This window comes from Gossypium raimondii, chromosome 9, assembly GCF_025698545.1.
Source record: "Gossypium raimondii isolate GPD5lz chromosome 9, ASM2569854v1, whole genome shotgun sequence".
Classification (NCBI taxonomy): domain Eukaryota; kingdom Viridiplantae; phylum Streptophyta; class Magnoliopsida; order Malvales; family Malvaceae; genus Gossypium; species Gossypium raimondii.
This window is the reverse complement of record NC_068573.1, coordinates 42,116,758-42,131,802: the sequence shown is the minus strand read 5'-3', so window position 1 is coordinate 42,131,802 and position 15,045 is coordinate 42,116,758. Positions and strand designations below refer to the sequence as shown.

The 15,045-nt window shown below is 31.1% G+C and overlaps 1 protein-coding gene across 1 annotated transcript; it reads left to right on the top strand.

The window, feature by feature from the left end:
* The first annotated feature begins 1,185 nt into the window (after nt 1–1,185).
* On the top strand, nt 1,186–2,789 carry LOC105799857 (dof zinc finger protein DOF2.4). The gene is made up of 2 exons (XM_012630633.2): nt 1,186–1,400; nt 1,584–2,789. Exons 1-2 carry the CDS (start codon nt 1,350–1,352, stop codon nt 2,541–2,543), a joined length of 1,011 nt encoding a protein of 336 aa, XP_012486087.1. The 5' UTR covers nt 1,186–1,349; the 3' UTR covers nt 2,544–2,789.
* Nucleotides 2,790–15,045: the final 12,256 nt, after the last annotated feature.

The following is a 15,045-nucleotide window of genomic DNA, read 5'->3' as shown; positions in this document are numbered from 1 at the left end:
TTTTGGTCGAAGCCTTTATTTTCCCTCTCTATTTACTTTCAAATATTACAATCTAATAAGCTGTGCAGTCCATCCGACAAAAAATTATCCTACAGGAATTAGCTTTGGCATCTTTTATTGACCTCAAAAAAGTAAATCCAATCTATCAAAGAAAACTGATCTTACGTTGTCTGACCACCTCCCTTCTAACACGGTAAACTTCATCCTGTTTTTCTTCTTTTTTTTTTCAATCTTTGCGTTTTTAAAATGGTTTAAAAATGAAATTACAGTCCTAAACAGTACTGTAAATTAGAACCCAAGACTTCAATAATCAACTTAGACATTAATGTTAAGCAAATTTAAAACATGTAAATAAAAATTTAAACATACCTATATCCAATATATAGGTAATTTCAATTAGATTAAAAATAAATAATGCCATTAAGATTTAAAAAGGTTGTTTTTTAATACTTCAAATCTAAATTATAGATGAAATATGTATAAATATATTTCAAATTTCCAAACTAATTGATATAAGTTTAAAAAATTAATTAAAATATTTAAAATTTAGAGAGAAATTTAAAATCCCAAATTTTAATGGGAAATGATTAGGGATTACAGATCTGAGGTAGGTTGAAAAATGGCTGAGGACCAAAACGGCAACAATATAGTGCCGCATCATAGAGCGTAAGAAAACACGCACCTCAAAAGGAGCGTGTGGAAGAGCACTGAAATTTATAATATTCCCATGCAAAAATAAAAGAAAAGCAGTGGGGGAAGAGGAACAGACCGGACCGGGGGGGAAAAAAGGGTTTATTGGGTCGGTACACTTTGGATTGCTGCACACCACCAAAGCACCCCCTATGAAGCAACTTTATTTTACTTAAAATATTCCTTAAGTCTTAACAAATTACACTGAACTTAAATCTCACCCTAATTACATTATTTTACTGCATCACATCGCATCACATCACACATTTTTATAGCATTAATACAAATATTTTAAAGGATGGCATCGAGTTGCTAACATGAACTGTGAATGGCTGCACTTAGTCTGTGAAGCATAAGAAAAGAGAAGAAAAGAAGCTTATAGATTAAGAAACATGAGCTTCTCCAAACCCTAAAAAGCAATAAAACAAAAAGAGTGAAGTGAGAAGGAACGATAAGTTGATTAGTATATAGATTAAATATACTATATATAAAGGACCCTCCTTTTAATTTGTTTTTTGCTTCTCTCTTTCATTTCCACACATCTCTCTTTTCCCTTTCTCTCTATCACTAATCTCTTTGTTATGTGATTCTCCACTATTACTTGTATCTCACAAAAACGCAACAAGCCTTTACAAAAGGAAAAGAAACATCACATAACCATGGTTTTTACCTCCCTTCCAGCTTATCTTGATCCAGCCAACTGGCAACAAGTAAGGGTTTTTTTTCCTTTCTATTTTTTGTTCGGATTTGTTCCAATGGTTTCTTTGCCAAAAAAGCAAAAAAATAAATTCAAAAGATAAATATTCCTATTACTTTTGTTATATCTTGCTGAATATACCTTGTATTTTATTGCCTTCATTTTTGTTGTTTGTGTTTCTTTGCGTTTTTTACAGCATCCGAATCATCCAGCTGGTGATGGTAGTGGCGCTAACGCTCATCAGCTCCCTCCTCCTCCTCCACCACCGCCGCTACCAGCTCCTCAACCACATGGAGGGGGTGGAGCAGGCTCGATCCGGCCCGGTTCTATGGCCGATCGAGCTCGTTTGGCCAACATACCGATGCCCGAAGCAGCATTAAAATGCCCAAGATGTGAATCCACCAACACCAAGTTTTGCTACTTCAACAACTACAGCCTCACTCAACCCCGACACTTTTGCAAAACTTGTAGAAGGTACTGGACTAGAGGAGGTGCCTTGAGAAATGTTCCGGTCGGAGGTGGATACCGGAGGAACAAAAGAAGCAAAGGGAGCAGCTCGAAATCTTCGGCCAGCGGTGACCGACAAACGGCTTCGGGTTCTTCCAGTACAATTTCTTCAAACAGTACTGGGAACACTGATATTTTAGGCCTTGGACATCAGGTTCGCCCACAGAGATTCATGACCCCTTTGCATCATCTTACTGAATTTGGTGGCAGCGATCATATTGGGTTGAATTATGGGACCATGTCAGCTCCACTTGGTGGAATGAATGACTTGAGTTTTCAAATGGGAAGCGCTTTAGCTAGCGGCAGTGGCGGTGCTACTCCCGGCACTTCACTTTTGACTATGGCTGGTTTGGATCAGTGGCGGCTACAACAACCCCCACAATTTCCTTTCCTAAGTGGTTTGGAATCTTCTCCCGGGATGTACCAATTCGAAAGTGGAGGCGGCGGTATTGAGGCATCCGGTTATGGAGGTGAAGCCGGTCATCATCAGGTTAGGCCTAAGATATCGAGCTCAATAGCAACCCAAATGGCTTCGGTGAAAATGGAAGATAATAGTAATAACAATAGTAACCAGCAAGAACTGATGAATTTGTCAAGGCAGTTTTTGGGGCTTCAAGGATATGATCATTACTGGGGTGGAACTGCATAGTTTCACCTCTTCATCTACAACAATTATGAACACAAATTTACTTACTTTCCAACTCCAAATGTCATCAATATGATCAAACACTAGATTTGGTAGGCGTTTCTTTTTTACTAGAATTGGTAGGTTTCAATGTATGTGTTGGTTTTCCATAGTGAGTGTATCGGTTTATAGAGCTTGTATCAGGCATATACGTACTGATGATAAAGTTCTGAGCAAAATATATATTTGTTTTAGTTCTCTAGTTTCACATTTGAATCCTGTCTCTTGATGATTTTCTTATAATTCCTGCTACCAAATTAATGTGGCTTAATCATTTCAATTCTCCAAATTAATTAAGCAATCAAAATTTGTTTTCATTTTATTCTCAACTTCAAGGGTGTAAAGCTTTATTATCAAGTCTTATTTTTAGTGTTACTTAATAATATAAGTCTACCGAAATATCCAAAGTTTCGTTTCGTCGTATTCAATTATATATATCGTTTTACAATTTACACTTTTTACAACTTATTTTATCAGAGAAGAATGTTCTTCTCTGATTGTTGCCATATGTAGTACCCATCCTTGTAATTCATATCAATATTTTCCCAAAAGTAGAATCTCTTTATATAGGGTACTCTTTTTTTTTGGAATGACAATTGACCAAAAATAATATGCTTCTATATGTAATTTTCAACGATCCATCCATATATAATCGTTTTTACTTAAATAATTTCTCCATCTCTATTTCAGTTTAACTATGTCTTTCCCTTTGTTTGAATGATTACTTTAGCCATGACTTTTAGCTTACAATGTGTTTGATATTATTACATTCTTCTTGTGTAATGCCACAAATGTGATCAAGCTGCAACAATAATGGAGCATCTATTTGGAGAAAAAGCTCAAGCTTTTATTGTCACATTGTTGAAAATCATTAGGTATTAGGTATTCAACAATTGAGAAAGGATTGTATGAAACTGTGATTCCATGTCATTCCTATCCATTTTCAATGAGAGAATGACAAATCAAATTTTTTCTCTTGATTTTTAGCATTTTTAATTGAATTTAAATTTTATCAGGAGAAAAAAGTTAAAAATTAGAAAGAAAAATCTAATTTGTCATTCTCTAATGTGAAGGAATAAGGATGACGTGGAATTATAATTTCATACAATCTCTTCTCTTCGACAATCATATTGGGTCTTAATTGAATCTAGAGACAAATTAGATGGCAAGTTGTTCTAAGATTGTTTTCTACTTTTAGAACTCAAAAACCTTATTTAAAAATAGTTAAATTATTTATTACTCGCCCGGCATGCATTTTGGTGTGTATGTATATATTGGTAATGATAATATATGAAAGAAGGTGATAATTAGGTTAGAATCATGCATTGTAAATGAAAGGGGGAATCATTTTGTAATAATTTGAGAACGTACTTGTTTGTTGAGCCGTGAGGAAAAAGAAGAGGAGTGAAATGAAATCATAGCTATGAGTAGTACATGACAAAACCAACATTTTTAACGAATTATAATTACAGTAACAATAATATGTTTTAATTAATGTAAGGACAATAGTCTCAAAAGACTCCAAAATCTCACTCAAATCTATATAACCAAAAAATCAACATAGTATTCTTAAAAATAATTAAAAATAAAAAATAATAAAAGAAGAGTGCCAACACAACAGGGTCAAAGTAAGAAAGGATAGTAGTGGCTTTCGGACAAGAGAATGGAATGTCTGACCCAATTCCTAAGTTTGACGCGCGTGAGCGCAGTGTTTGGTATCACGTCTCACTATGAGACAAAGTACTGGGTTTGTCAGCATGTGGACCTGACTGTTGTGTCTTGGTCTCCGTGATTGGATCTTACATAGCACGCGCTTCATGGCTGCAGGTTCTTTACCTTTTTTTTTTCAAAAATACAAAAATTATTCATATTATTCTGAAAAATTAAATAAATAAAAAATCATGCTTTGTCATGTTTCCTTCTCTCTTTCCATTTGATCATATTACTGACACAACAGACACTCTCACCCTTCACTGTTGGGTGCTTTGGTATAAAACACATGCAGGACTTGACTTGACTTGACTTCATTTCCTCCCCTACTACCAAATACGGCTGTATGCATCTCTTAGCTTATACTTGCAACAATCCATCCAAGATTTATTTGTTTTAAACTACTTTATCTTATTGATGGAATTTGTTGCTTAGCACTTACCTAATGTGGTATATAAAGAAAGATAATTATAATTGCTTATATATTTATAATTAAATAACAGTTATATTTAAATCTCGTGTGTTGGTTAGATGATCAAGGTATTCATTATCCCAAGTATAATTTAAGTTCAAGTCGCGTTAGTTACATTGCTGTTAGGGCATTACCCTCCTTTTATAATTCACAGAAAAAAAAGAATTATATTTGATGCATGGATATGCATACTTAGTTAACCAAATGATATCACATTATGAGAAAAGTCTTTAAAGAAAAATTGAATGTTTTAGGAGTTTGAGTGTCTAAGCTTAAGTCTCATTATGCACTAATGTCATATGTGAGTATTCCCCCAAATTAATTTGGATTTACATGTTATCCTTGATTTGAATATAATTTCATTTTCCAGTCCATTTTACTTTACATTAAATTTATATTAGTTTTAGCTTATGAAACATATATTATTTGTATTTGTATAAGTAATTATATGTGCAACTTCCTTAAAAAATAAATTTAATAAAAGTCCAAACAAAAGTTATTTAATTATCATTTCTAAACAAACAATGTATAGCATTTAAGCAATATTTAAAGAACCTCTAATATACCAATAACCTCTTAACCTAATAGTAAGAATTGTATGTAATAAGGATGAGAATCTGGTTCGACTCAAACAAATCCATTCTCCTCTCTCGATAATCCAAAAAATATTCTATATATTTAAGCGATCAAAAGGGTATTGGATTTGATATATTTTATGATGAAAAGAATAATTTAATTGGATTCTCTCTTTAGATCTCTGAAAAAATAGAGTATGTGTTTAAAGCTTTTTAATAGTTTTAAAATTCAATCGGCTGAGTTCATCTTCTTTGTTATGATATACAGTTTGAGTTAATTACCATTTACGTCTTGTAAAAGATGAGTAGTTCAAAACATTAATTGTAATGAATTTCGAATTCATCTATTTTGAATAAAGAGGTTTTTTAATATTTCAAACGGTAGAGGTAGGAGTGTTTTTTAAAGGCGGGTATGGAGTGTGCGCTTGCCCTAATTTATCTTGCCTGAAATTACTATTTTATTTTTATATATAAAAATATTATAATATATTTACACAATTAATCCTAAAATATTTGAGATATTTATAAATTATCATATGTGTACATTAAAATTATCTGAAATAAATAATAAATATCAAATGATATTCACAGTTTAGAAAAATCACATCAATGAACTTAAATCTTAGTAGAGTAAATGATAAATAATTATTATAAAAAAAAAAAAACATAATGATATGAATCCTAGCCATACTAGTACCTTTTCGCAATATATGTTAAGATCCTAATTGAAAGTTTTAAATTGTCCGGTAAATTTGGTTTGATGTCAGCAGAAAGCTGAACAAAATATTCAGCAATATGGGGCTAAATGTACAATTAAGTAAACAACCTAAAAGGTGCAATGACTAAAAATTAAACCAAAATCATGATTAGAAATCATGGCTGTTGGTCCAATGCACATAACCAATATACTATATATTGAAAAAAAAAAAGGAAAAGGAAAGGAAATTCGTCTATCATTGCAGTTTCTTAACCAGAATCTTCCCTCTATTATCTAACCACAAACATCTATATGACAAAATGATATATACTAGTAATAATATTGTTACTCCACCAACCCTAATAAAAGATAAGAGATATTAAATATAATTCTTAATTAAAACTCATTAATTGAATCTATAGACTAACTAATTAGAGTGTTAGTATTAAAACTGTGGGAATCTGGGATTGGGTCATGTTGGAAGAAAGGAATAGGGGAGAGTGCTTTTTGCAAGAACCAAGGCAGCTTACCAAGAACGAATAAAGCATATTCAAGACCGTCAAAGGTAAAGCTTTTTTTTTTCCTCTCTCTCTCTCTCCCTTCTAAGTCGAGACAAATAACAATGTTATATAGTTTGGTTGGTCGGTCGGTCAGACATCATCCTCGTTATCTTAGTAATCAAAGCAATATGTTTATATAATTTTAGAATGATCCCGAAATTGTCGATATTGAAATTAACGTTAAGAAGTGGAAGAAAGAAAGAAAAAGAAAATATAGAAAGACCGTACAGAGAGTAGTAGTAGAAAGAAGAAAGAAGAAGGAGGGGGGGGGGGGATAATTGGCTCGGAAATCCAAGGGACAAATCAAATCTAAAAACTAAAACAGAGTAGTGAATGAAGGTTGGGTTTGGCATCCCATGTTAGATGGGAGGCACATGGAAGTGTGTGCAGAGGCAGCAGCTTTCACTTTTGCAACGTACGTCAACATGTATGCCCTAAGAAGCCGATCTGATTTGATCTGATCAGATCCCCCAAAAACTACTAAGAGTGACTGAGATTCCAACTTCTTCTCTTCTGGATGTCCATCACGTTCTCCCACATGTGCTCTCAATCATGCACATGCATGCATGGCATGGCATCGCATCGCATGCCCCATGAAATTTTAGATTCCCCAGGCGCCTCTCTCTCGACCCCACCTAAATGACCCATATTTATTCAGGCTCTGCTAATGTAGTTTCCTTAACAGCCAAAGATCTATATCAGTGTCATGGAAGTTAAACAAATACTACTATTTACTAGCTGAATTTTAAAAGAAAAAAAGAAGAAGCTTATGCGATATGGTAGTTTTTTCGTAAAGGTTTGTATTGGTTTTGACTCACGAGTTGTTTCGGGTTATTCAAATTTGTCAATAAAGGGGTTTTTAACTTTTATAATCTGTGTCATTTCAAGTTATATATTCATATAGTTTCGAGTTTGAATATTTTTTTTGTTTTTTCAAGTTTGAATTATGAGGATTGAAGTTGTTAACCTTTTATATCGAATTAGATTAAGTTCATACTTTTTTGAATTCAAATAAAAAGCTAGAAGTTGAGAAAATTTTCTTAATTAAGATTATGTTGAAGTAGAATTTGAAATTCTCAAAAGTTATTAGGATGGGTGTGAAATAAGGACATTGCATGAGCCATATGTAATTCCCTTTCCTTAGCAAGCTAAAAGAACAAATCCTTGTACTCAATTTTCAAAACAGTGTTAATAATTAAGGGAAGCTCTGGTTGCTTGGGTGTTTTCTTCATTTGATCTCAATACTTCCATTTTTGTGGCTGGCTTTGTAGTTTTCTTGGCCCCCCCACTGATAGATGTCTCTTTTTTTAGGTGAGTAGCATCCTAAGATGTCACCTTTTTAGCTGTCCAAAGAAAAATATGGTTATGATATGACCAATTAATACCCCCCCTGGGGTTGGCACTAAAATTTTCGTCACCAACATGCATCATTAGCTTATGTTGTTTTAGTCTTTGACGGATATGCCGAATCTAGGTGGGCATTCCTTGCATCAATATAGTTTTATATGATTAAATTTCAATGTGCATGGGTCGAAATAATATTTTCTTAAACATATATTATTAGGGCTTAGTCCTTAAGGCATCGCCTACATGACATGATTAAATAAAAATTGTTGACTACTAATTTATGTCTCACAAATGCACGTGCATGAATATTAGCATTATCATGTTAATGAAGAATTAGTGAATGTGGAATGTCAGCTAGCTACATGATTCGTACTTATTTAGCTGTGATTTTTATTTTTTTATTAATCCCTTTAGGTGTGATTTTTACATAGGATTATGTAGTCTGAAAACAAAGATTATACGTAGGTTTTGATTTATTAGTTATTTCAGTAATATAATATTTCATTAAAATGATAATTTTTTTAGTTAAGTCAGTATATTGTATAAACATATCCTAGAAATATTCGCCTTTACACTCTCTTCTTCTTCTTCTTCTTCTTCTTATATTTTTCGGAATGACTCATCAAAAGAAGAGTGGAATAAAATAAAATAAATCAAAAAGAGCTTGGCTTCTAGGGCGTTTTTGTTGTAATTAGCACCACACATTTGCATGGAAATGAAAATGGAAGCTTGCGAGAGGAACCACTCAATTTGATTCTGATTGTTTAAATACAAATCCAGATTTTTTTTTTTAAAATTAAGTACACATGTTGTCGTTGGATTCAAATTATAGCTTTAATTTTCGCCCAAATACATCACTAATTTTTATTTGAATAAAAATTAAAATTTATTAACCTTTAATTTATATTTAAATAAATCATTAATTTTTATTCAAGATAAGTGTTTCTTTAGATACAAAATCAAAAGGTAAAACGTCTTTAAGTAAGTATAATAAACATGTAAAAGTAGATAACAATTAAATGAGGTATTTTTAGTATTTTAACCCTTTCTTTCATTCTTTTACTAACATAAGTAGAGCCCACACATACACCGGTGGGGGGAACACAAAACTTTGTTTGACCCATCATTATCACGAGTCAATGAAGCAAATTAAATCAAGATTAATAATGCTATATTAATTTAACTAAACTGATTAAGAAGAATTAATAGGTGAGCAATTAGAGCATAGTCTCTAATCAATTTGTTGAGGGTGCGGCGATGAATACGCTAACATATGGCCCCCATACCCTTAAGGTTCATGCTGTGACAGTAACATCAGATTTTTTTAAACTTAAATTTTAGTTTTTATATTTTAATTTTGAAATATTAAATTCCTGTACTTTTTATTTGATAATTTTGGTTTTTCTGTCTAATTTTGTCGTTATCATTTTCGACATGCAAATTATAATAAGATAGAATAAATTTTTTAGTCCTTAACATTTATATTTTCTATCAATATAGTTCTTACTTGTTCAAAAATACATTTTAAAATATTTCTAAAAATTATGAAATTAATAAAAACTCTTTAAACATTGAAAATATATTAAAATAAATTTTTAAATTCAAATAAATTATATATCAAAAATATTTTTATTTAAATTTAAATATTAACATAAAAGTAAATTTCAATATAAACATTGAAACTTATATAAAAACTTCAAATTTTAATTACTTACCTTTTCTGAATAAAAATGGTGTACCTATGAATTTGGCAAAATGGGCCTCTTCTTCGGAGATCAGGGAGACAACTCCATCCCTTCGGCCACCGAAGTTAAATGAAACTAAAACCATTCAAAGGAAAAGGAATAAGGGAGAAGCTTGCTATAAATGTATTAAATCAAATTTTCACATACAAAAGTAAGAAATTAAAATTTATATAAAAAAATTAATAGGTACTAAATGTACTAAAGAAAGAAATTTTTTATTGAGTTAGTGTTACCAATTAATCGGGTTTTAGTTAGTTAAAATTGCTAAACACCCAATTTTTTATAAAGTTTATTACTTTGAAGGTGTTTTTATCTTCTTATATTTTTATAAATAAAAAATTTACACATGATGAAGTTTGAACTAAGGGCATCGTGAGTAACAAAACTTCAAATTTTGTTACTTTATTTAACGTAAGCTTTTAATAAATATATTTGTTACTTTCTTTTTTACCCACATCATGAATGTATTATAAATTTGTGTATATATATATTTGTTCCTAATTCATAAATAAAAGTAATAAAAAAAGAGATTTATTTTAATAATAAATAAACAAATGAGTATAGGGAACAATTAACCTACTTATTTGTCTATAATATTTGGTATATGATGTGAACACTGACTACTAAACTGAAAGAGGAAATTATAGACAAACACATGAAATCTCTTCCAGCTCAGTTTGAAGCAGCCCATTCAACAGCCTTAAAAATGTTGTAATTTTTTGCTTTGGGACAAGATTCAAGACAAGTTACCAGGTCAATTTCCAGTCATCTTGTAATTCTACCATGGTGTGTTACAAAGCCCTTAATTTCAAGACAAGAAACCTCAATGTTGGCTATGATCGTTAATCTGATCAACACCAAGACGGAAAGAAATGAAAATGTTATATTAAATATAGAATTTGACAATGTTTGATTTCATCAAAAGCTTAATATTAACCTCACTGAACACTATACATGTCAACTAAGTTGAGCTCATACAACTGACGAAAAATATGTAGAACTTGCATTTTTACTTTAAAGTAAATGATTGATAATACGATGAACATTGAGATGAGGAATATTTACAGAGAAATAAATGAAAACGAGCACAGAAGTAATTTGTAGAGAAGGAAAAATATGTCTAATTAAAGTGTAATTTTCAAACTTTACAAGTAACAACATTTTCCTTTTTTGTAAAAATACCTTTAAAATTTTTAAGGTTCAAAGTTGAGGTCTTACTTAGAGGTAGATAGAAGGTCTATGCTCGCTTTGGCTCCTTCTATTTTCTTAACCTTTATTGAATAATAAAAAATTATTTTAAAGTTAAAAGAAAATATAATCTTTTAACATAAAATTATTAATTTTTCTTGACTCTCAATATGATAAATTTTCCCTTTTAGAAACTTTAAAAATTATATAATTATAAATAAATATAATGGTAAAATTATACTCTGGCCCTCAAAATTTATTATTTAATTTCCATCCCTTAAACAATATTTTAGCTTTGCCCTAAACAAATTTGAATACACACTTATATATACATAACTTAATCCTTAATAACTAGTGAAATTTTTTGTCAGATGTGTAATTGATTATTTTGATATATATATTTTAATTTTAGCACTTTAATATCTTTATGATGTTTTAGATTTTAAAATTTTAATGTCACCAAAAAAAAATTAGCTCCACCGTCCACCCTTACAATAGGTAAACTATTTAAAAGGGTTTAATTGAAATTTTTGAAGGAAAAAGACTGCCTATTGAGCCCAAATATTTTTCATTTTTAAAGACTGTAAACTAATAAAAGCCCATGATACAAATGGATAACCCACTTTCCACCACGTATGAATTTTGATATATCATAAAAGATTTTTGCTCCACTTTCGGCCCATTCTCCATTGGGATTGAGACTTGGTGACCAAATTTTAATTTCTCTAATGTTTTTTCTTTTGACGAAATTTCTCTAATGTTTTAGTTGTACTTATTTTTCAATATTTTTGTTATACAAAACATGTAAATTTTAATTAAAAAATAGAAAATATTTTTATTTTTAAAACTTTTAAAATTTTCTAAAATTGATTTTAGTGTTTTTCTGTTTTTTAAAGATTTTAAATTTTTATTTAAAAATTTTTCAAGATTAAATCGATAGAATGTATAAAGTTGATGGTTAAATTTATTAATTTTTAAATTTAAAACTAAATTAATAAAATTTATAAATATTTGAGGTTATATTCGTTATTATGCCAATAAAACTATCCCGTCGTCTTAAAAGAAAATAGTGTTAGTGACTAAATTAAAAATTTTTGAAGTTGAATGACTAAAACGATGACGTTGAGTTACAACCGGTGTAATTTAACCAAAGAAAAGCCTAGGCGTCGGTTCTCTGTTGACCGCCATCGGCCCTCCCCTTCCCTCTCCCCCTTGAATTGTCTTTCACAGTTCCTCTGCTTCTTCCCATCTTCTCCTTTTTCTTTTCATCCTCTGTTATGTTTAAAGGGGTGGCGCCAGCTTCTACATTGTTTAATGGTTGTGGGTGGACTGTGGGAAGAGACTGTACGCCTCCTTTTGGCTGTGGAACGTGGATGGTTGTCAGTCTCTGGTGATCCAGCTTTCTCGTTATTGCTTGTTTTCCCACCGTAATTACCCGCTTGCAATGTGTTGAGGTCTCCCCTTTGGAGTTGAGGTGAGGTGGGTCGTTTTCTCGTTGCAATAATGTCGATCGTTTTACGGTCATTGGGGGCGTCCTTGGCTTGCTTACCCTTTTCTCCATCACTTTTTTTGTTTCCCTCTCCGAGCTTCAGCTTCAACGCTTAAAAAAGCCCATTACCATCTACAATTAATCATTCCACTACTCTCTATTCTAACCCGCAAAATACAAGGAATTACTTGTCTGCATTATGCTGCTTACTATGGCCATGTTGATTGCCTTTTACCTCTTCTTTCAGCATCCCCATTGACTTAACTATGTCATTATTCTCTCGTAAGAGATTAAAAAGCCTCTGCATTTGGTGACTCTCCCCTCTGGGGCCCAAAACATTCAAATGGCAAGAAACTTTTCCATTCAACAATATTTCTGGATGGTGTTTAAACCACAATGGCGGTGTTTTTCAAAGGAGACAAAGTCGAAGTATGCAGCAAGGAACAAGGATTCCTACTACGAAGCTAAGGTCTTATCCCCGTTGAATAACAATACTCTTTGAAGAAGAAGAAGAAGATCAGACTCGGCCTCCGGTTGAGATAGTTTCAGCCGACGAGGTCCGACCAGTGACACCGCCGGTAACCATCACAAAGCTACTCAGGTTTTCCGTGATCTGGACAGGGTTGATGCTAGTGAGTGGGGAAGATCACTGCGAAACAGGGGTTGAAATATTGGGTTTATTTAGAAACTACGGGAGATGAGATTGCTTACCCTGTTTCTCAGTTCAGTTGAGAAATCATGTTAAATGACGCAGTGGCCACTGGATTCCTTCCAAGAACACCCTCTTTTGATATTCATCGCTGTTTCTACACAATTGATGGAACAGTGCTGAAATATTTTGCCCAGGTTCTGTCGTGGCTATTTGACTGATTTTTTTCTTTTATGATATCTTTTGATTTATTTTATCTTCAGAATATATTCTCTGTCCACTTCGATACTGATCAAACTATTATCCACCATTAATATTTCTTAATTAAAACCATTTTACCATGAAATAAATAAAAAGTAAAGAATCAATCTTTTAATTGAAAGAAAGCTTCTTAGAACAATTGTTAAATTCTATCTGTAATCTTGTGTTTTCTTTTTCCAATTATTTATACCTTTTGGAAATTCTTAGTATAATTTTTGTCCACAAAATAATTTATTATAAAAGGTACAAGGTTGTGTAGAAATCAAATTGAACAGAAAACTTAAACGCAAGACCCATCAAATGTATGAAAAATATACAACTTTACTTTATAAAAGTTTAAGCGCTTCATTTAGTGGCCTAAATTTCACTCCAACTTAAGTTACTATATTTGAAATAAATGAAATCAGTAGAAGCATGCACATGAACATGGATAAGGTTTTTTTTTGGGTTAAATTTTGACTTTAATTTTCATAGCTCGTAAATTGCATGGTTTTAAAGCTAATTTTTAAATTTAAATTTATTTTTGAACTAACGCATATCAAGTATTAGAGTAAATGCTATCAAAAATATTTTTAACTCAGGAATAAAATGAATATAAATGAAGGAGAGTTGTATTTATAATTAAACTCTTCTAAATCCAATAATATAAATCAAATTAAATCAACATTCGACATTAGTTCCATCAATAATCGAGAATCTTAAGAGATACATGTTTTATCTTTTATAATTTACAATAATTATCTTAATAAAATATTTATAATTTAACCGAGATTCAAATAAATAAATCTTTATCTTTTGTGCTGGCTGTAACACATCAACATAAGGTTTGTTTTCCATCTCAGCTTTTGTTAAAATTTGTTTTTCCAAACTTTTCCTTCGGAGCTGTAATTAATAGACAGAAAACACCAAAAAGTAAAAGGTTGAAGTATATGTTGATACCAAGGAGGGTGACAATGAAGCATACAAGTCAAAAGAAGAAAAGCTAATTTGTCTCATCCAAATCATTAACCCCTCAAATATCTCTTTTTTACTCAATTGATTCCTCGTTTTCACACAAATTGATTATAGGCCCTCTTAAAATTTCGATTAATCAAAAGTTTAATCGGGTGAAAAATAGATATTCCAGAGTTTCAATAGATTAAAATATTGACATTTTATTTGATTGTTAAAAATAATAAAATTTAAAATGTCCATTATTAGTATTTAATTTTAGTTCAAGCATTTTTTCCCTATTTTACCCAAAGACTTGTTTTGAACATGATTTTAATGAAAAATAGAAAAGTTAAAACTTAAATCTAGTTCTTTTTACATATTTGAAATTTAATTTATGTGCGTTTAATTTTTTAATTTAATAATTAAAGTTCGATTGATAATATTGTCTAAAGAATTTTATTAAATTAGATTATATGACATTTCAAAAGGTTAAAAAAAGTCTCGTAAACAATATTACATGCAAGAGCGGAATAAAAAAATTATTTAAAGGAACAAGATAATATTATAAAAATTAGAAGGACCAAAACTAAAAATTTTGTATTAAAAAAAGTTTAAATTAATTTTAGAGAGACCAAAACTGCATTTATCCCGTTTAATGGAAGGCCGAAAAGATTGTTTTAAAATTTGGGATGGTCTCAAAAGGAATCCTCCCACTTTAATAGAGAGATTAAATTCTAATTGTATAAATAAGAGGAGGACTGGGATCATAATTAGACCTAACACTTGTTCTATTGATTTTCTCCTCTCTCTCTCTCTCTTAACTCTGATTTTATTTGACTT

Excerpts from the sequence above, each read along its gene's own strand:
- LOC105799857 (XM_012630633.2), top strand. The coding sequence starts at position 1,350 with ATGGTTTTTACCTCCCTTCCAGCTTATCTTGATCCAGCCAACTGGCAA. Across the intron at positions 1,401-1,583 it reads ATCCAGCCAACTGGCAACAA|CATCCGAATCATCCAGCTGG; the intron begins GTAAGGGTTTTT and ends CGTTTTTTACAG.